We start from the raw sequence: 22,603 nt of genomic DNA, 5'->3' as shown, positions 1-22,603 counted from the left end.
TTCACTACACTGGCAGATAATTTTGCTTGAGAAATATGCTTGAAACAAGCCAAATTATCTGCCAATATAGTGAAAGAATTTGACTTACCAAAACTTACTTCAACAAGTAAAGAACATCAAGAAATAAGTCAAATAATATTATGATAAGCTTACAAACATCTCAAAATGAGAAATATTCGATATATCTGCAAAATGCAAGATAATCTCACTTGTCAAGATCATTTTTAAAGGGTACAGAGAAATGGCTCAAGCAAGGAAGAGAGAAAATAGAGAGGTATGGAGAGAAAGGAAGGAAAGGGAGATGGGGGAGGGAGCGAGACAGAGAGACACAGAGAGAGAGAGAGAGAGAGAGAGAGAGAGAGAGAGAGAGAGAGCGAGCGAGAGAGAGACAGAGAGACTGGATGAGTAGAAAGACATGGCGAAGCTGGACGAAAGAGAAAGAAAGTGCTTGAGCAGGACAGAGAAAGGGGGAGTGCAAAGAAAGCAAAGGTACAGATAAGGAATAGAGAGAGAAAGCGATGAGGCGGGGTATATGTTCACCAAGTATGGAGAGGTAGTGTAGGGCGGAAGAGGACAAACGGAAGGTGAGGAAAGATGGAAAAGGATTGGTGGAGGGACTTACCCTAGCACTCTTCGCAGACTCCTGGCCATTTAGATACTCGGTCACCTGGAAAACAAGCAGAAGCATAGTGCTTAGGCTAAGAGCTGGGATTAGTGTCACATGGCAGAGCTGACTGAGGATTAGTGGCTTCAAAAAGGGGTAAACAACAATAAAGATGACAACATGAATCACCCACCCACAAAGCAATGCAGCAAATGCAAACAACCAGCTTTATAGCAGGTGGGCTTTACCAATAGGTGTCTATGACATACCTTAATGCATCCCTGCATCCTGCCAGCCCACTCTCAAACTCATTTTCTAATCCTGTGCTACATGTAGCCCATCACTGAAAGGGGTCTTTGAAGGAAATCAAATCAGGGTCTTTAGTCACAAACACGTGAGTGGCGGAGGGGTTTTATTTGAGGGTGGATTTGGTCGGGAAGCAAAAGTGTGGGTGCTTACAGGCAGCGCTTGGACCGATATCACTGGATCTCTCTCTCTCTCTCTCTCTCTTTCTTTCTCCCTCCCCCGATGAGCAACAGCACGAGCAGGCCTGCACAAAGCGACCATATTGACCGTTTCTGCTAGAGTGGCCATTTAGAATCATCGACTGAACCACAGATGAGTCACGCAGGGAAAAGTGAGAGAAGGTGTGCAAAGGAAAGAGAAGAGAGAAGGGGGGAAAGGGGAAAAAAAAAGAGGCATGGATAATCTGCTCAGCTCAAGGTGCAAACCTCTCAGAAGCTGCCACTGTGATAGATGGCTTCAGGATGTAAGGGAGGGGTGGGATGCAGCACATTACACTGAACCCATATTTCCCAGCTTATTAGGAACAGTTGAGATCACAGCCAAGAAATTAACACAAATCCACAAAGATGCCAGATGTTGAAAACTGCAACGTGTGAGTTCTTTCAATAGTGTGTTTCAGTGCGTGTGTTAAAGGGTGTGGGGGTGTATTTAGGTCTTAATTGTTTAGCTGGCGAGCTGATTCTGCAGTGCTGCAGAACACATGGAGAGAGAGTGAGAGAGAGAGAGACAGAGAGAGACAGAAGCATGTCTGGAGGCTCCAGCTGCAGACTGTGTGGAAAAGTGCAGCCAGCGCACAGGCCATCCATCAAGCCTGTGGCCTGCATGAACCACACAAACATGCACACAATGCAACCTTACACCTTATTGTCTACCTATCCCATATACCACCAGCTATAACCATCAGTGCCTTCATGAACTCAGCACCAATGCTAAAGAACTGTATAGCTTTGCCACAGATACTATCGTAAGATGGTTTTATGATGTTTAGTAGATGTTGAGGGTACTGGGTAAAAAGGATTTGCACTCCTCTGGATGTGTGGGCCTTGCACTTCCAACAGCAACACAAACTGGGCTGCAGAAATCCAAAATTATTTATAAAAAACGTCCATTACTAAGTTTCAGTTGCTGAATGAGACGATGAAACGCTTTATGCTTGTAGGATGTGGGGATGTACATAGCAATGGGAAAATGGTAGGTTTTCATATTGGACGAGTAACAGAGGCTGCCTCTTTAGAGGACCTAATTAGCTAGCATTAACCAGAACCGTGTTAGATGTTGACGAGGAACCATCATCTTCTACATGAGATCTTTTCCACTCAGTGGACGAGAACATAGTTTCTCAGAGAAAATGTATTCTCACTGTTAGATAACATCAGCTTGATGTTTGTATTAGCAAAGTATAACATACTCAGAAAACTGTTAAAACAAAATCAGTGTTTTTAGTTGTTAGAGTTGTTAGCCTGTTAAAACCTGAATAGTGATTTTAGTACTCAAATAGTGGCACCTTGAATGGTTAACCCACTAAAATCCCAGGCTTATTGCATACTAAGGCTTAATATTTAGTAACTGCACGGACTACAATGCAAACTGGCTGAGTTATAGAAGTATGTGGTCAAACTTTAAACCAGCTGGTGGGTCCTGGCTATTTATAAGGAGTTAACAGAGTAGCTGTGCTCATCCCTTCTAGGATGTAGCCTATCTAGTACCAGGCAGTGCATGTTTGTGACTTGAAAAATAAAAGAGCATGTTTGTCACTTGTAAAAGACGTTTTGTCCGTCGGCCCATTTTATTTCACTGCACATAAACCTTTTGAACAAAAGGAAAATTACAGGTCATGAAATTCACATAATGTCAAGTGGGTATAGTTTGGTGGCACCTTTTTTCCACTCCAAATTTCCAAAGTGTAAAAGTCATAACACTACACTGTCCTACCCCTACAGTATCCTACTCTAGAGCCCCTTTTCACCATTCACTAGTGAACATTGTAAGACTCAGAGACTCTGCATCAGTAAAACAACAGCACGGATGTAAAGTTAAACTAAACTGGAGTTTAGAGCAGAGGAGCTGTTATTGCACCTTTTTCACCCCAAAACACCACAACACTATGTTGCACAGTAATTGAAAATCAAACTGCACAGCCTCTACACCCCAAACATTCAAAGTGTGTTTGAAAGTTTGGGTCTCTCAATCTCCACACTGAAATGAACCGAAATGGCCTGAGTGTCTCTCTCTCAACCTTCAGGCTGCCCTGCCTGGGGAGTGTTGGAGTGAAATAGGTTTTGGTCGGCGGTGCGTGTCATTCGGGATGTGTCTCATGCTTTAATCGTGGTTGTGGTGGCACCATGTGTGTGTGCGCGTGGGGGATAGACTTATGCAAGAAGAGGCAAAAGTGTCCATTACAACCAAGACACTAACACTCTTTCTGGGTAATGAGGAATCGCGCTGTCAGCAGGAAGTGTCTTCCCTTCCCACAAACACCACCTCACTAAGGGCTGGGTAGTGGAGTGAGGGTTGATGAAACATGACAGAGGGTGATTGTGGTGGCCAGTCAGTGTGTGAAAGTCTGTGAGTGAGACAAGAGAGACTGAGAGGGGAAAAAGGCGACCTGGGCTTTAGCGTGGCTAAAACAGTGGTGTATTGAGTGCAAATGCAGAGAGCCAGAGTGTGTTAACAAATTACAAACTATTAGCAGCTAGAACATTTCTTTAACTGCTCATCTCTGCTCTGTCTCTGTAAAATCTGGCCCTTCAAACAACTTTCCCCGATTAGAGAGTCCTATACGTATGTGACAGTGTTTAAAACTGACAATCAAAACAGAGGGATAACGGGCAATATGAGGGATAACCCTCATAACAAACCACACCGGTAGCTCCATTCCTCTTTACCAGTCCTTTACTAGAGTGAACGAGTAGTTTGTCAATGCTTAAAAAAAAATAAATAAATAAAAAAAAAGAAAAAGAAAAAAACCTTACACCTCCCACAGAACAATCTCGTGGCTCCCCGTCAGCACAATCACAGAGTAATAAAAATACTATACCTCCCATGGGCCTCCTCATCTGGCCCCTACAGCTCAATGACACTGGAGGAACGGAGGGTGGGGTGGGTGAGTATGTCAATAGTACTTAAGGTTTGCTGTAGAAGAGCTTCAAAACACTGAATTTCCTTTCATGTAATAACTGCAACAACTTGAGGCATTTCAGCATCACCCCTTCTCCTCTGTTGTTCTGTTGTTTAAAACATGCATTTAAACACAGATCTGACTGGTCCTTCTATAAGAGTTGTCACCAACCCTGAAAATTAGAGAATAGCCTTCTAGAAAAAAAATAAGCAGAAAGAAACAAGGAATAGCAGTAACAGTCAAAAAAAAGCATTTACAAAAGTTGGGACATAATTTCAGGGGGTCTGAGCATGTAGTGCTGTTATTATTTATTGTGAACTGCAATCTCAGGTACAGTGATCCTTAATGGTAGCTGCTGCTGTGGTGCTGGTGGGGTTGGGAGTGGGTGAGGTTTGATCAGAATACAGCCGACCTCTGAAACAGTATTTAAGAGTTCAAGAATTATTTGCACAAAGGGGCTAAGTCCCTTTGTTTTCCGTTATTAAATGCAGCCAGTGTGTGGATTCCCCTAGTTACTTAAACATGAAACAGCAAAACCTTAGCAATACACAAAACTAAGGAACTCAGAAGCCTGGACCAGCATTGCAATAAATCGCTGTATAGACAACATGATCAGTCTGATGGTTGTTTTATAGGAACCGTGTAGCAAAACAGAGACTATTAAGATATCAACAGCAATATGAAGATAGAAAGGAAAAAACAAAGGATAATGCTCTAATGTGAACAATGTACCTCCATCTGAACTCAGAACAGAAGGAAACTGCAGAATGCACCAGCATTTTTGCTTTGGCTACCTTCTAACATGTTTTTCTTGTGAATTAAACTTACCCTTAATCTGTCTGCCTGTCTACACTAGCATGGGCTGAGGCATAAATGTATACACAGGCTTCTATGGGCTTTACTAAGTACAACCAATACAATTTTGTGCTTGGCTGGGCACTTTGAGCTCTCTTTGTTGGCAAATAATTTTTTGCTGGCAATAACATTTCAATTCCATAGCAACCAATGACCACAGCATGGTACCTCGTCAGGATTCTCGACCTGCAGGATGAAATTCCACATCTTTTAGACTCTATTCAAGATCACTTTTTAACTTTACACACTTATTGTGTGTAATGTCCTAGTCTTTTGTAAAAGTCATCAACTCACCATATCAAAAGAAAACATGAATATATGAATTAGAGATACTGCATCATCATTTTTCCCCTCTGAAGTAAATTTTGAATCATGGCATCCTGAGTCTATATTAACTGACAACAGAGTATACACACGTACATCTATAGCTTTCCTGGAAGGAAATGCATGCTTTTGAAATCCATAATTTTCCACACTTACTACACCTGCACAATAACCTTGAAGGCAATTAGCCTTTCATGGTTTCATTCAACATTGTTGTGTTATTGGCAATTTAGAGAAGCAGCAGCTAGCAAATAACAACCAATTATGGATGTGTCAATGAGCAGGTAAAAGCAAAATATCTAGAAGTCACAGGCATTGCTGTGTCTGTTTTTTCAAGCATTTTTGACAAAGATTATAGTTGGCCATCAGCAGGGATATGTTCTATGATTATAATTGCTGGTAATTAGTGAGTAGGCAATGACCTGCGTCTAAAGCTAATGAACTTCAAATGGCACCAGTGTCACTTAGGCAAGCTGATGGTGCGAGGCAGCGGAGTGTCAGCAGAGAAATCTCACATATGCACTCAAACTCCCTCATACACAAATACTTGCGCACAAAACACGTAGACTGCCATGCAGCTCAGTTTCATTGGCAGGCAGAAGAGAACATTTCAAGCATCAAGCAACTAAAAAGAAAGCAGCTCAACTAATTTGACTGATCATCTCCTGCAAAAGGTAAACTGCACAGAGCCAGAAGCAAACCAATCTTTAAAAATGTAAGGCCATTCCTTTATTTAGCATTAAAGAACGTTTTTAACAATGTCTGCATCACAGGGTTGCGGGGACTGTTTTGCGTTTTGGTGCAGCTGTAAAGGCCACTTGCTTTCACAAAATGCTGAAGTATGCATGTGATGTACTGTTCTAAGAGTTACAAAAAATAAACTTCCAGTACAAACTTATGTGAAAAATGTCAGTCTGTGCCTGCTGATACCACCACAATTCTGGAACTGAACATCCGTGAAAGAAAATGCCAGCTTGATCTCAGGCTAATACACAGCCATCAGCCTTAAAACCAGCTCATAAGTCTCAGCCTCTTATCAGAGCACCTGCATTAACAGCACTGGGGGGTGGGGACAAACTGTCTTATCTAACACCCACTCACTATCTAACCCTCTCTCTCACTATCTTTCTCGGCGTACTAGACTCAAGTGAAAGTGTCTTGTTTGCTCTCAGATGTGTCGACTCTGGTCCGTAGGCTTTAGGAGAGCTCAGATTTGCTGATAGACAGCAAAGCAGGTGTCAAGCACTGCTGATATCCTCCGAGAAGAGTGGAGGACAGGTAAAGAGAGAAGATCTCAAGGCTCTTCACCTCCCAGGTCCCCCGACTCCTCACACGGGGTATATAAAAGGAATATAATATCAAAGAGAGAGGGTGAGAGAGAGAGCAAAGAGCTGTATTTAATCTATGGGGGGAGTTTCAGGGCAGGTTGCTATGTTATGAAAGCAGTGTAAATAATTACTGTATATTAATGACATTTTAAATCACATCTCATTTAGTTAGAAATGAAAGGTCTGATCCAGCGCATTTACTTTAATTCCACAGATTATAATTTATCATGCTGCTTTCGGAGACATGCAAATGGAGGCAAATTCCCAAAGAGCAGCCTACTATTCTAGAAATGCAGGATAGGCTGTAAGGGAATAAATGGCAGGTGATAGTCTTAATTAATTTGGACTCATCATCTCATAAAACCTTCCTCTACATCTAAGAGGTTTGGTTTCTCTAACGCAAATTGCAAATTTTTATCTTTTATGTCCATTTCCTTTTCTCACTATCCAGTTCTTAACAGCAGTACATCCAGTCCTTTCAGACCTTTCAGTACGTCCTTTCAAACTGTTCAGTTAAACTCTCCCAGTGGAAGGACAGAAACTTGTTGGTTTTAAGATCGGAAGCGTTGAAGAGTTAAAGCGGCAGTAGGGTGCACACAAAAGTAAAGAATGGACAAATACTGACAGATTTGAGTTTAGATTTAGTTGTTGAGGCTTCTGTGTAATTTTGAGCTTTTTCCCCCTAAAACTGAACAATGAATTACTTGTACTTAATGGCCACTTTAACTTGAAGTGAAATAAATATAACAATAAATAAAAAGGTGGTCTCTGAGTTTGCACAGTACTTTTTATATATGCTAGAGATTTCCCCATTGCACAATAAACCTGTTAAACCAAGTTTTTTTAAAAACATTTGACTTCAACTGCCATCCTGTAGAACTACGTAATTTCTGTGCAGAAGCACGTAACCCATGTTTAACCAACTGAACTGTTCACAATTCACCAGCATGGCTCTCTAACTATCTGCTAAATTATTCAACTTGTTAAAGTGTGCGGACCAACACACCAAGTCTGCTGAGAATCAGAATTCGGCTGTATTTTTTTCTTATTAATGCATGTCACGTTTATGCTACTAAATGGTAATACAGACAATACAGATGCTGACAACCTGTAGTTACCAAGCTAATTACTGTACAATTACAATTTAATGTGAGGATTTAATTAGTATGAATTGCGTCTGGTCGTGTATTAATACAGTTTAGCAAGGTTTTTAGAAGCTGCAGTGTCTCTCTGCTCCAAGTATCTATCTAGCACTGATCTAAGCTGCAGGCAGCAGCTGGACCGATCCACCATGATTAGCCTCATCTCATCCAGCGGTCAGCATGGCTATGGTCCATCTGCTTAACCACACACACACACGCACACATACACAACCAAGTGCCACAGCCTCCCAAAAATACCTACAGAGGATAAGCGCTTTATAATCATCCGATGACTGAAGTGCTTGGCTAGGCTTCAAAAGCAGCACAGCAGCTCACTCTCTCAAAGACACACACACAGCATCTGTAGAAGCTGGAGAAAGCAGGCGAAGATACGGCAGATGCGTGCATGCTGCAGATTACACCGCTGTGTGTGTATGTGAGCTCTCGAAGGGGTGGGGGGAGTGATGTCTTTGCAGTAATTCACAGCAAGGCCCACGAGGAAACCGGCTTGCCAGTGAAACGAGGCAGAGGAAGAAAGCGACCCGGAACGACAGTGCTCCTTTGGGAACAGCAACGCGGCAGACCGGACAGAGCCCATCCCAATCAGGTTCCATATGGCGCCAGGCTACAGGTCCACCCGCTGAGTTTACACAGCAGTTGATCAGGAGGGCTCTCTGGAGAGCCACAGCAGAAGGCTGAAGGCCTGCTATTACTCCAGAGCATTAACCGATGCAAATGCTAAAGAATAGGTTAAAAGACACAGACCAAGGGCCAAATCATGCAGAGAAAATTCTCACTGGTTATTGCTAGCCAACTCTAATATGGCTAGCCTCCTGGCAAAATAAGCTGCTGCATTTTCTGGGGAGAAAAAAAAAAAGTCCTGTGCCTCAATGCAGAATGTAAACAGCCATGGTATGCGACTGATGGTGGCATGCAGCCACAGCAATATTTCCATGGTACTAAGATTTTTTTTTTTTGCCAAAAGGCTGTAGTCCATTGATTATTTGTTGAAGATGAGCTGGTACGCCTGAACTTCAACTACAAACTGTACAGCATCCACGTTTCCAAACATGATTTATTACAAAGATACAGAATGACAAAAGATCCGTTAAGCGTTGTGTTGTTTATGTCACTGGCAGTGGCACAAGTTTCCATCCCCACTCACAATGTAAACACAGCATAAGACTGTGGAGAAGCGCAAATAGTTGAACATAATTTTATGGTTTCACAGCTTAAGCCACGCTGCTATCAGTAACCTAGAAATACGATCGCTCATGCAAACCATATTGAAATTTCAGGATTACATGAAATCAGCCACTGGCTTACTTGTTAACTGCTAACTAATTAAAAGCTCTCAGGCAGGCTCTTAGCACTTAGTAACATCATTTCCTTCAGCAATTTCATTTGTAATGTGCGATGTGTAGCTCATTGTCTCTCCAGTGTGTTCAATCTTACAGTACAGAAAGTGTCACCCATAGCTTTGTTGCATGCGAAAGCTCCAAGTCTAAGAACACTGGTGGGGGGATGGCAAGCGTGCAGTGCTTTATAATGGTAGAAAATGGCCTGCGAGAGAGAACCTGCTGAGGGCTCAGTGAAGAGCTGATGGTAAAACAGCAAGGTGCACAGGCCCATTCAATGTGTTACAACAGATCACCTGCTGATCTAATGATTATTCACCTTACAGCACATAAGACATATGGAGTTGACCAGAGCGATTAAGTTTGTCTATTGCTCTGTTTTATGGAGTGGGATATAGCTCGCTACTGCACAAGGTGTAAAAGCCATTATGCCCATAACTCCCTCAACAATGCACTATTTGCTATTATCAGTGCTAGTCATGACCAATTCCACCAATACCAGAATGTGAATATGAATTGATATTGCAGTGCTGAAAGATAAAAGGGGAAATAACCACAACATCATAGTAGCATATAGCAGGGAGGAGATAGGGGAGAAACAACAAAAACAGCCTATAATTATGTCAGAAAATTGAGATATGCCAGAAAATTTTAGACATAAAACTATCTACAAATGTCATAGTATGGTATTGTGTGTAGGACTGTAGCTTTCCCTGCAGTCCAGCCAGGTGTATCTTTGTTTGTAGCTGAGGGTAGCTTCTCACTCACCATTTTCTGCAGGTGTTTCTCCTTACGAACCTCCACCATCACCAGCCCCTCTTTAACCAGGCCCAGGCCCACATCATCTTTGGAGTCGGAGAACAGCAGGGTGACGTGCGGGCAGACAGAGCCACCGTGCTCTACGTTCAGTAGACACTGTGTGTTCTGAATGTCCCTCACCACGCAGTCCACTGCATCAGCTCGCGCGTCTTCCTGTGAGAGAGCAGGTACACAGTGAACAGATTCCACCTACATTCACTATAGAGTCCATAACAGAACCATTATGCTTAAAAACAGTGTGATGGTGCACATATGTATTCTGGACCCTGTTTACTCAGTTTAGATGCCTTTTCTGGACCAGAATGCAAGTCAATTACTCAACGGATCAACACAAACCTAGGTTTAGTCTATTCATCCTTGTACTGCTCACACTCTGGACATACCAGACACACAAGATCAGGCACATATATTTTGAGTGGACTGAAGCACTGTGTGTGGTGCTGCACCGAGAACAGTACAGCAAGAACTGACTATCATGCTTTCTTTCTGTCCCTAACACACACACAGCACATTAGAGCTGACCCAGTCTCCATGGCAACTGCGAAGCATGCTACCCTTGGGGGTGTTGGGAGGGGAGTTGGAGAGGGACAGATTTGAAGGGGAAAAACTCAGGAGTCGTTTTGATTTTGCTCTCCCTCCGGTCAGCCTGTTTCAGTCGCTATGGGCGAGCCCAGGGCACAGAGAGAGAGAAAGAGATAAAGACGGGGGAGGTAGAGAGAGAGAGAGGGAGAGAGAAGAGGACAGAGGGTGAGGAAAAAGGGAGAAAGACAAAGCCAGAAAGAATAGTTGGGAAAGAGGAACAGAGAAAGATGAGAAGGGAAAAGGGAGGGAGGTGTTCTCTTAATGGACTGTATTAGACTGCAGGGTTAGAGACACGCCTAACGTAGATGGGAACTTTTTCCTGGGTGACAGAGCAGAGAACAGTGGACAGTGTGTGTGAGTATATTATGCTAAGTGTGTATACGGCTGGATGATTTCACAGACTGCGTGTGAGTCACAGGGCTGTCACACACACTGACAGCGGGCGTGGATTGTGAACGAGTTAGTGTCAGTCTGTGAGACGCGCTGTTTTTAGAGAAAATTGAGTGAGTGTGATTGTGTATGTGTGTCTGAATGTGAGGGAGGGCTGAGGTGACTGCAGTGGCTCAGTCTTCACTACCCAACGCATGGAGTACATCACACACTAGGAGAGAAACACTTACAGGACAAATGCCAACACATACCAACACCTTCACCTCACACCTTACCAGCAAATGTACTCAAGATTGCTTAGATGGCAATTAAGTTCTTTCTTTCTTTTTTGTTACCCAATCCCCCCAGTTTAGTCATGGCCATTGCCCGCCTACAAGCTAGGTGTCTCCCATCACACGATGCTTCTGAGCTGGGAGGGTGAAGGATAGCACGTGTTCCCTCTCAGTCACATGAAGTGCCACTGCATCTTTTCTCAAGTACTGATTTTACTCAACGTCTCAACGTCATAGGACAGTGCAGCACACTTGAAGGAGAACACTAACTGCCAACTCTGTTACGCCAGCTAGCAGATAACTGCAGTGGCTAGCGTGTTGAGGGATGGGAAGAGGGATGGGCATCCTACTCATCCAGAGAGAGCGAGGCCAGTTATGCTCTCTTGGACTCCTGGCCGTGGATGCCCGTGGCATCGCCTGGAATCAAACTTGCAATCTTTTAAGTTAGGAGGTCACCTGTGTTGTGGTGATGCAGGGATTATAATTAGTGGTGTCAAAGTTAACGTTAATAATGTGTTACCATGACTAATTAATGACACTTTATTTTAAACTCATTTTAATGCACTTTCCTAGCTTAAATTGTCAAATAATCCATAGTTCAAGCCTGAAGCCAAGCTGCGCACATGCTGTTGCTATGGCTCCACAACCGTAGCCCCCTCGTTCAAACACAAGTTCCACTGATGGCTCTACTGATGAAATCAAATTTATTTCCAGCTACAGCATTGCTGTCCAATTTGTCATTACCAAAGTGTGCGGAGTCTTAAGTATCATTTAACAAGCAAAAGACAGAGCTGATGATGGCAATAACAGTGATATCAGTAATGCTATCACTAATGGATGCTTTTGGTAGAAAATGCTGGACAGGAGCTGGAACATGGAGCCACTGCTGCTCTCAAAGGACATTGGTGATTGGAAAATTAGACGCTGTGTTCAACACCATTTCATGTTCATGTGTTCATGTTCACTTGTATGGCTTCACTGCTTTTTAAATAGAAAAAATCTTAAGTCAAATAAGACAAATGTGATTAATCACGATTAATTACACAAACTAATGCAGTTAATTATGATTAATTTCAATTGTTTGACAGCCCTAGTACAATACATTCATGCTTTTGAAAATCTTAGAGTAGGTGTACGTGTATGAATATGTCTGTGATTATATCTTGCCGGACGTAGAAGACACACTTGCTGGTCTGTATGCATGCATTCATGCATGCACATGTAGCATGGGACATGGATGAGGTGAAGGTGTTTTTGGTGATGTTTGTTTGCATGAGTATTTATTGGACCCTGAAACAAAGTGAATGTATACTCTGGTCTGTGTGTATGTACTAGGTTTGAGTCAATCTTCAAAAATGTATGTATGCATGTATCTATGTATGTATTTATGTATTTGTGTGCTTTATGTGGGCACTAGAGTGGATGAAGGTTGTTGAAGTGTGTGTGCCTGTGTTTCAGTATATACTAGGACTGTTTGAGCTTTCAAGTATGTGTATGAGTGTACTTACATCCTGTGGGACCTGGATGAAGGCAAAGGCGTACTCAGTGGCCTGAGGAGGCAGATTGCGGGTGCTGAAGGCAGGAGGAAGAGCCGCTAGACGCACAGAGGACACTGTCTCTCGCTGCAGAATGACACAAACACACACATGCATTACCCAAGAGGACTTACTCATCTTTCATCCATCAACTGTATCGACAAGGCCTCCAGCAAGCAGAAACACTATTGGCAAGCCACAGAGGCGAGCAGAGAGGGGAACTTCTTTCATCCCATCTGCAGCGGCTTGCTTTCAAAGCCGCTGTTTAAAACCGGGAGAGAGTGCAGCACTCTCTTAATAGGCTCTTTACTCCCACTGCATCAGGTTCTCATCATGACAATATGGGGATGGTGGCACGAGAGAATGGGCCCCACCACCTCGGTGTGGAGCTGCCACCATGCTCAACAACAAAAGCCTACTCCAGTCATCAAACTAGAAAGAGAGAACGGATAGGGGGAGAGAAAGAGAGAAAGAGAGAAGAGAACAAACAAAGCACTTGCCAAGATGACTGTATCTTCTCCTGCACACTAAGACCTTGAGTTTTTCACTGAGAAGACAGTGAGTTGGCGGACAGATAGAACATATCAGAATATTCAACGACACTAAATATACAGGCGTGAGAAAGTTAAGAGAATACATCAAAAAAAATAGCTGATGTTAGACTGTGCCGGGAGTAATGGGACCTACAATATTTATACAGATGGAGATTTATTTAAGCCATATACTTTTTGATGGCACAAGACCTGGCCCAAGAGACAATATGCTGTGTCAATCAATGGCCATTACTCAGCTGCAGCTGACTAGGTGATGGTGGCTGGTGACTGAAGGAACTGCATTTTAAAGATTATAGGCTCAGATGAAGGCCCAAAGCTTTGGGTGTAAAGGAGACTGATAACGCTTTGAGATGTCAAAGCAAGAAAGATGGAGACTGAGCAAAAGAGATGGGCAGAAAGATAGATGGTGACAGAGAGCGCGGACGAAAACACAGTATAAAGCATTTAGAGAAAGAAGACGAAGGACCAGAGAGAGTGAGATATAGACTTAGATAAATAAATAGACTTAGATAAATAGACAGAAAGATTAACAGACACACTGACAGACATGCAAATACAAACTTTTCTTAATTAAAAAAAATACTAGCAAACTTAGACATAAGTCGTTGAGCAGAAAAGCTGAAAGCAAGTAATAGTCTATTAATGCTTGGTGTTTTTTGTTGGTTGAGTCACTTACTGTGCCCAAAGCACCAGCTAAAGGCCTCTCAAAATGAGCACAGCCCCAGAGCAGCAAAATGTGCTAGTATTGGAGTTTAAGCCTTTACACAGACATCACTGCCATCATAATAAGTGGCGAGTGCGTGGCTAATGCTAATCTGCTCCACCATTTCATTCCCTGATTTGATTGTGATGAATTTACAGTTGCTTTAAATGAGATGTCACCACCTGCTGACACACAAACAAATACATGAGCATGGTTACTCACGTTGCCATAGTCTATGTAGAACACATGAACCTTTGCTGGGGATTCAACCTTTTCCACACGAGCTCTGTACCTACACACACAAAGAAAGAGAGAGACAGAGAGAGAGAGAGAAGAAAAGCAAAGAAAAATTGGGTGAGTACATGATTAGATTCTTATGTTCCAGAGGACTGTGTCATGGTATATATCTGTAGGGGTGGGGATTGATGAACAAAGATGCAAGGCTATGTACACATGAGCAATAGCATTCAGAACTCTTCCTTTTTCTGGGCAGCAAACCACTGAGGACAGGGTGTTCTGGGTGTATCTACACACATATATATATATATACACATGCAACTCCTTGCCATGGGCCTTCAATCTGGCCCTCTGGGTGGCTTCCAGACATCCTCTATCTGGCATGGCCCACTTTAAGCGTGAAATGCAAAGTGCTAACCCTCCTCCTCTTCATAAAACCAACCCAACAGTATTAAACCTTTACAGTCTCATTTGCATAAGAAGCATGACTTCTGAATAGAAGCCTTCTGAGTTGGAATCCTGGCAAATTAAAAATGTAGGTAGCACTGTCAACTTACTTTGAACCACAGTAAGGTTAGAATCTCTTGTATATTCACAAACCTCTAAATCAGAGATGCCCAAGGCCAGGGTGAAAGGGTGGTCTTCTATTTATAAAAGTGTTCAAAGCGCCGCATGACAGGACCATAGACAATGCTAAAAAGGTGTCTGGTGTCTCTTCAAACCCACTTGCTTTCTTCTCCTGCTTTCAGATCCACCGCACCCCTGCCTAGCTCCTTCTTTCACAAAGCCCCAACGATCCAAAACAATGTGCTTTATTCAAGACTTCCTGCACTGCTACTATCATTCCAACCAATCTAAATATTCCCCTCACATTACATGACTTCCTACTCATATATTGCCCTGAATCTTCATAATCTTGTTTGTGACACATATCTGCCATTTGCTTGAATCTACCTCTGCCCTGAAGGGACTTGCATGGTCAATTTTAATCACCAAATTAACCACTGCTGACACACTGGAAACACTGGATAATACATACATGTACAGTAAAATGCTAATGTCTTTATTTTAAAAATAAATGAACAAGCAAACAAGCAAGAAAACTTATTATGCATATTGATTGGATATGTGCCTGATCTAGGACCACATACGAAAGTGGCTCAGATCTGATTTAAAAGATCAGAGTTTTGTGTTCATACAGAAAAATTACAGACCAGTCCTCCAGGTCACTACAGTTTCAGAGGTGCCCCTGTAAGCAGAGCCAACACAACTACACTAAGGATTACAACAATACTCAGTCAGTCAGTCAGTCAGTCAATCTCTCCTGACACTTCAGCATTATGAATGTATTGAGAAACCAGACAGTGGAGAGGGAGGGGAAAAAAAGAGAGATGGACAAACAGAAAGGAGAATGTTAAAAACGATTAAGGCAGCAGAGAGATAGCACGAGAGGGGGCTGAATGCACCATGGCTCGGTGCCGAGCTTTTCAAATCCCCTCGCCATTCAGGAGACCTTGAAAGGACGCAAACTCTAATTAGTATTTAATAAGGAGAGAACAAGGCACCACAAAGAGCGCAGAAGAGGAAAAAGAGCGTAATGGGCCTCCCTACAGAGGCTGCCGTTCACTCCCAACCAAGACAGGACAAAGCAAGTTGCCTCCATCATTCCCAAATGACAAAGCTCTCTTTAGTGCAGCAAACAGACGAGCATGAGCAGAAATAATCTCAAGCAAACTGCTAAAATGTAAAAAAAAATAAATAATTTAAAAGTAAACAAACAAATAGATCCTTTACAACAAACAGATGGCTCTTTTTAAAGTGTCTTTTCAACACTACATAAGAGGATGAAATAATGGCACTGAAGTTCATTTGCAGCTACACAAGGGAGTGGTGCCCACCTGCTTTCTATAAAATTGTTCCCCCCTCCCCATGTTGCTGTAATAACAATGCTGATGATGTTTTTATTTATCCCTAAGTCAAGTCCCTCATGTCTGGCAAGGTCAACGGACACTTCATCACAAGGACTTCCATCTGTCCTACTTGGGACATCTGCACCACTTGACTTGACCTATCTAACAACCAAATACACATGCCTTTAAGTTGAGAGAAGAGCTTAAACCACTACTCACGCTTTACAGTATATATATCATGATATACAAACATATGAATTAAATTATAGTGGACCCAAGCCAGCTTCACAGAGCACAGACAGCAGTTTGAGGACAAAATACAGCCCCAAAAGTACTGCTTTCATCATTCCTACCTAAAAAGTACAGCAAACTGGCCTCCCTGTTAGCCAGCTGTCCCACTCAGCACCCCCTAGAAGTAATGATTCTGACTAGTCTTTGCGAAGCTGTAGCCATGTACTGAACACTAGGGTATCCCTCAAAAAGAGAACGTTAAAGTTAATTTCCTGCATTTGCATGGTCTGTTGTAATGTTTGACTTTAATGAACACACGCCCACAGAAATATTACTTTTGTTACTTATATTGAGGAATTTAATTACAAAACAGAATTTTTCTGTTTGAAGTACACTCAGTTGACTGCAAATAATGTTTTAGATACTAGTTAGGCAAAGACTTTTTAATTTATATACAGTGAGGGCTAAAGGTCTGAGAAAACTAGTAAAAAGCTATTTTACATTCCTTCCTAATTTAATGGAAAGATTTTCATTCTATTATTAGCATAATTTGAAGGAAAAGTAGAATCTCTAATGAATTTCTCTCATATGTCCCTTCTTTTGCTTTATGAGTGTGCACTGGAACAAGCACAGGATCCAATAATTTCCGCAAAAGCCTCTGACGAGTAGATCAAATGCTTCTGAGAGTCATGTGAACACATGCTTCATATTGTACAAAGGCCTTAGCATGGTCAGTGTCAAAAATTTGCTTAAATTTAAATAGTAACTTAGAAATAATGCAGAATCTTCAGAAGTTCTTCATTTTACTTACTACTCACATGTTGTGTGTTTTTTTTTTTTTTCTTCAAAATTCTAAAATGTTCTATTTATTTCCAAGTTTAGTTTCACTTTCACAGATGTGGTTTAGTTGGCAGTAGTAATAGTTTTAGGATGTATTATTAGCGCCGAACCATTAGCATTTTGGGTTATTCGTAATGCTGCTTTTTGTTGTAGTGCTGTTAAGTGGATGATGTTACTGCAATGTCAATGCGGTCTCAGATTTTGGATCCCACTGTATGTAGGGGTACAGCTTTTTATGTGTCTCAATGCTTATTACATCGTAAACACACTCAAACACAGGATTGTAGTATTGAGTATACACTGCTCAAAAGCTGTGGCTACACAGTTAATTTTTCTGCTCTTTTTAAAGAAATAAAAAGGAACGTCAATGGACTTCCTTTTCATATTCAATGACTACAACAAAACTGCAAGTTGGCTACATTCACACGGTCACTGAAATCAGAAAATCATTTAATGATTTCATCTAGTTCTCCCGGTTTACGATTATAAATTTAACTGAATTAACTTAGCAAAATTACGAATTTCTTAAGTAAAGAAATAAAAATAAATGTGTACTGGCAGAAATGACCATGAGATGTCAACATATGATACACTGATAGGAATGTAAAACATTAAATGATTTTTTTGGGATACTTAAATTTTTTTAAAAAGTACAATAATGAATAAATCAATGTTGGAGAAAATGTTATGTTCTTAATGCTCATCTTAAAAGGAAAAGGACAAAATGACAACAGTGAAGAATAAATCAAGTCAGGTTGGTTCATATATTTTAAAAAAATGCGCACTTGCTTCATTTGTAAACACAAACACAGCAGCACAGGCAGTAGTCAGCATGTGGGCACAGAGCGAGTCTGTGGCTATAAAATGTTCACTAACATGACAGATCATAACATTCACTTACCACTTAACAGCACAACACAAAGCAGCATTACATATAACCAAAATGTTAACCGTTTGGCACTAATCACACAGGCACCAACTAGTACTACTGCCAACAAAACCACACCTGTGAAAATGTAACTAGCTCAAGTATACTAAACTAACAAGGAGCACACAAGCTTTAACAACAATCAGCAAAATGATAATCACTTCAATTAACTCCTCATTCCGAATTTTCTTCAGACAGCAGTACCTAACTGTCTGTCTCAAAACAGCACAAAAAAGTACATTATTGGAAGGACAAACGAAGCATACCAATACACTGTGTATTGTGGTTACAGCTCTGAATTCATTCTAATTCTAATATCCACAATTACATAATTAGAATGCCCTATTACAGTACAAAAGACAGATTGACAAAGCAAAGCCACATGCTCCTGCCTGGAAGTACTTACCACTCTCCGTCAGCAAACTTGGCAATGCAGTAGTCCCCTCTGTGTGGGGTGAAGGACCCCTCCACAGGGGGCTGAGCTGCGATCTCTGCCCGCATGGTCTCCATCAGGTTCTCTAGCTGGGCACCTGCACAAATGAAAAGGAGGATTAGAGTCACTCATCCAACCATTCTCTTACACACACCTTCCAAGGCATGGAAGGAAAAGACCAGCATTATAACTGTTTGCAACCATGTCCCCGTGTTCATCATAGCTGGAAAAGCCAATTTGGCTATTTTGGTTCTTGCAGACAGACGGATTTTCAGCCCCATCAATGTCTGTATTCTTAAGTGCCAAGAAGAGCCTCAGACATACTGCAGTACTGTAGGTTATGCGCAACAATGATGGCCTTAAAGTATGTGAAAAAACACATATCGTGAATGCCAATATAGTGATTTTGAAAATATACTGCGAAAGTACAGCGACTCGAAGGACTGCAGTTATTGCCAATGATTGTCCCGCGGTAACAACAATTTACTGGCTACTCGGCCTCAATGGCTGAGCAGAGAGGACTAGCAGAGAGCTAGTTTAGCAAAGTGGCTGTTGCAAAATTACTCTGATTTGTTGACAACTCATTTCGATTGACTTTCTTGCTGGGGGTGGAGGGAGAGCGAACAGCTTCAGAAACACAGAAGCAAGCCTCAGCCTCAATCAAAACTCAAAACAACCTTTTCAGCTGGATCAGAGGCTGCTCAGCACACATGTTCTCAAATCGATAAAAGTGCAATTAATGATCAAAACATGTAAATATATAAAGGCAGGTCTGTGTTTGCTTTTCTTCCCACTCTAATAAGGAACTCAGGTGGATATATTTGTTTCACTGTAAGCCCTGCAGCCATTCAATCATTCCCTCCAACAACACAGCAATCAGTGTAATCGCTGAGCTGTGAGGTTTTAAGGGGTTACGGAAAAGTCTCACAAAATGGCTTTCACAGCCGTGCATGACTAACATCATGGATGGAGGAATGTGGATAGAGGTAGAGCATGAGAAAGAGGAAGCACACAACACTTGCTGTTTTAGCAAGTTTATCAGCCATGCATACAGCCAGTCAACACAGTACTTTAATTAGCACAATGTCACTGCAAAAGAGAGAAGCACAGGGAGAAGGCTGGGTTGTAGTGCGTGTGTATGTGTGTATATATGTTGAGGGGGGAGGGAAAGTAGAGCAAGGGCAGGGAAAAAGGAGTGAAGGCGTACTAATAGTACTCGAAGAGGGTATAGCTTAATATGTTCTTAACACAGTGGCATCCCACCTACTAAATGGTACATTAGCACACACACTAGATAAAAAAAACAAACAAACAAAACATGCACACCACCCTCATCTGTGCTTCACGTACTAGCACCATCAAGGCCATTTGGAAGAGAAAGCAGTTTTTAGAAGAGGAAAACAAAATATTAATGCCCCACTGGTGTCATTTATGATGCCACGTCTACTGACAACGCAAAATATACCCCTGATTTATTCAACTCATTAAAAAAAGTTTGGAGTGCGTGCTGCCAGCCAGGAGAACAGAAGAGGGTATCCTACCTCAGCTATGCTCCACTTTGAGTCCTGTGAGAGCTTGTTAAATAATAAATAAGGCTCGGGGGAGGGAGTCCTCCGAATGCTATATAAATCTTTACACTTAATTTAACCTAATTAATATCAGATGCTCTCATTAAGGCACGTGGACACTGCAGAAGCAAGAGTTTCCCAACACGTTATCACCATCAGACCGCTATTAGACGCTTTAGCACTTTTTTTCACTTTTTTCCACTTCCGGTTGTGACAAGTAAAACATTACGTCATGACAGTGGAAAAGGCTGGGCAAGCTGATGTTAGCCAAACTGACTGGGGTGGGGGGATAATCCATTCTTTAAACAAGCTATTTGATATCGACTTTGCCTGTATATGCAAACACCACACAAAAAATAGCCTCAACCATTTAAGTTAAGCCCATCACACTGTTAGCTCGCAACAGTATACACATTGAGGTATGGTTCAAAATGTTGGTAAAGCAAGAGATGACCCCTACTCAAGTGATTGTCTTAAGCCCTTTAGGCTTTTAACACCATCCTTTAATGGCAAATAGAAAACAACGACTAGAAGGTGTGGACACATCTGAGGGCACACAGATGTTTAAAGAAAAACTTAAGACACACTGCATGACATCATCCATTGCATGGATACTATTTTAAACACCATCAACATTTTCTAGATGTTTTCACTATGCTGTTTAGTCTAGTCCATGCCTCTACAGAATACCTTCTTTGATCACATCTTTATGAAAATGTAACATTATTTTTAAACCATGGGTTATGAAACTTATGGACAATGACAGGTTCCATAAATACAGCAAGGTCAACGCTTTAAAACTTGCTATAAATCCAAAACCACTGTAAAAGAATCACACTTAGGACACATTCACATTACAGTCAAATATGGGTTTGGTGTTACTCCACTACAGGCAGCTGTGTTCCATTCCATATTGCTATTCTACTAAGTGCATTAAAGTGTGATCTAACACATAGAAGATGTACCACTTAATACAGGTTACAAGCTCTAAAAAGGTAAGTATGAACTTAGTCTTAGACATATAACCACAAATTTCCAAAGAATGAGGCTTTATGTACATAATTATAAATGCGTTAATTGGAAAACTGGCCAGTAGTATGGACAGTAGAAAAGGTGGTAGGAGGTTTCGTGGCTAAGATGAAGTTGATGTTTAGGACCCACTGATCCCTTAGGGCACTCAGGGCTCTCTTCAGAAACACATTAGAGGTGCTTTGCTCTCCTCCTACCTCACCCGCTCAAATACACGACTTAAGGCCGTCTTAATTTGAAGGGCCTCTCAGATTTAGAGTGCTTTAAAGTTTGCACACCTACACATCCCATTTGCAGTCAGTCTACCATGCCTCAAAAATATCAACAATGCAATCTTAAGGTGAATGGCAACGCTTGTCATTTTGAACAATGACACTGCTAGCTGAACTACCAAGCACAGTGCAGAAATCAGTTATGCTTCCTCTACAAATCATGATCACATTTCCTCTACAGGTTTCTCAATAAGATCAGCCTTAAATACTTTTAAGCAAATCTCTAAAAAGGGAAGTGAAGGTGACCTATTTCTTTCATTCACTGCTTCCCCACAACCCCGAAAAACTCAACATGTACTGCAGGGAAATAAATGCTGCTTGTTAGCATTGTATAGTTACATAAGAAGCTATAAATAAACCACACCTGCATTTATTAGCATAGAAAAGAAGTGAAGATATGCAAGATGGGTCAGGTGGCCCAAGAGTGCATGTACAATGTCTCAGTGCCCAACATACACATGGGATTTATCTTTTCAAAATATTTAGGAATGTCAGCTGGCAATTGGGGTGAGGGAGAGAGAGAGAGAGCGAGAGAGAGAGAGAGAGAGAGAGCGAGAAAGAGAGCGAGAGAGAGAGAGAGAGAGAGAGCGAGCAAGAGAGAGAGAGCGAGCAAGAGAGAGAGCGAGCAAGAGAGAGCGCGAAAGAGAAAGAGATATGCTGGTACATTTGTGGTCAATATTTGGCCGCAAAATGGGACTCCAGCAGAGTGGACCACTTTTACAGGACAAAGAGCCAGGGAGCTGATCCAAAAAGAAAGGACCGTTACACATTTTCACCCAGAATTATTTTACCTTTTTTCCACTAGTTCTGTCATTTCTTTGTAAGGGCCTCTAAGGGTTGTTTTAAATGTTATTGTTAAATGTTGTTTTAAATGTTGTTTGCAAATCAGATGTAATTACTTTTTAGTTGTTCTACGCAGCACATAGGACCATGGAAGACTCCAACAGAAAACCAGGTTTTTGTTGACAATACCATTCTGAAGTGTGCAGAGAGACAGAAATGCCAGAATAAAACATTTATAGGCTGTTACTGCAGGACAAAATCTACTACTACTCCATAACCTACAACGCACTTAAAAAAGATGGTTCTTTAGTAAAGGCTATGTTCTATATAGAACCATTTCATGCTTAAATGGTTAAAAGGTGAAATAGTACATCAGACTGATTGAGAATGTGCTGTCTATGGTTCTATGCAAAACCTTTTTGTAAATGGTTTTATACAGCACCAAAAAGTGTTCTTCTATTGTTAAGGTGTCAAGCTTATAA

At 41.6% G+C, this 22,603-nt stretch overlaps 1 protein-coding gene across 1 annotated transcript in view; it reads right to left on the bottom strand.

Moving 5' to 3' along the window:
* Window positions 1-22,603, bottom strand: part of snd1 (staphylococcal nuclease and tudor domain containing 1) — a 156,601-nt gene that overhangs the window by 2,284 nt on the left and 131,714 nt on the right. The window contains exons 19-23 of the mRNA XM_036576784.1: window positions 18,443-18,566; window positions 14,113-14,182; window positions 12,607-12,720; window positions 9,804-10,007; window positions 623-667 (exon numbers count right to left, since the gene is read on the bottom strand). Coding sequence (XP_036432677.1) covers window positions 623-667; window positions 9,804-10,007; window positions 12,607-12,720; window positions 14,113-14,182; window positions 18,443-18,566 — 557 coding nt within the window. The remainder of the gene's footprint in view (window positions 1-622; window positions 668-9,803; window positions 10,008-12,606; window positions 12,721-14,112; window positions 14,183-18,442; window positions 18,567-22,603) is intronic.

This window comes from Colossoma macropomum, unplaced genomic scaffold (genome assembly GCF_904425465.1).
Source record: "Colossoma macropomum unplaced genomic scaffold, Colossoma_macropomum, whole genome shotgun sequence".
Taxonomy (NCBI): domain Eukaryota; kingdom Metazoa; phylum Chordata; class Actinopteri; order Characiformes; family Serrasalmidae; genus Colossoma; species Colossoma macropomum.
Note: the sequence above shows the minus strand (reverse complement) of the source record. Positions and strands in the feature narration are given on the sequence as shown.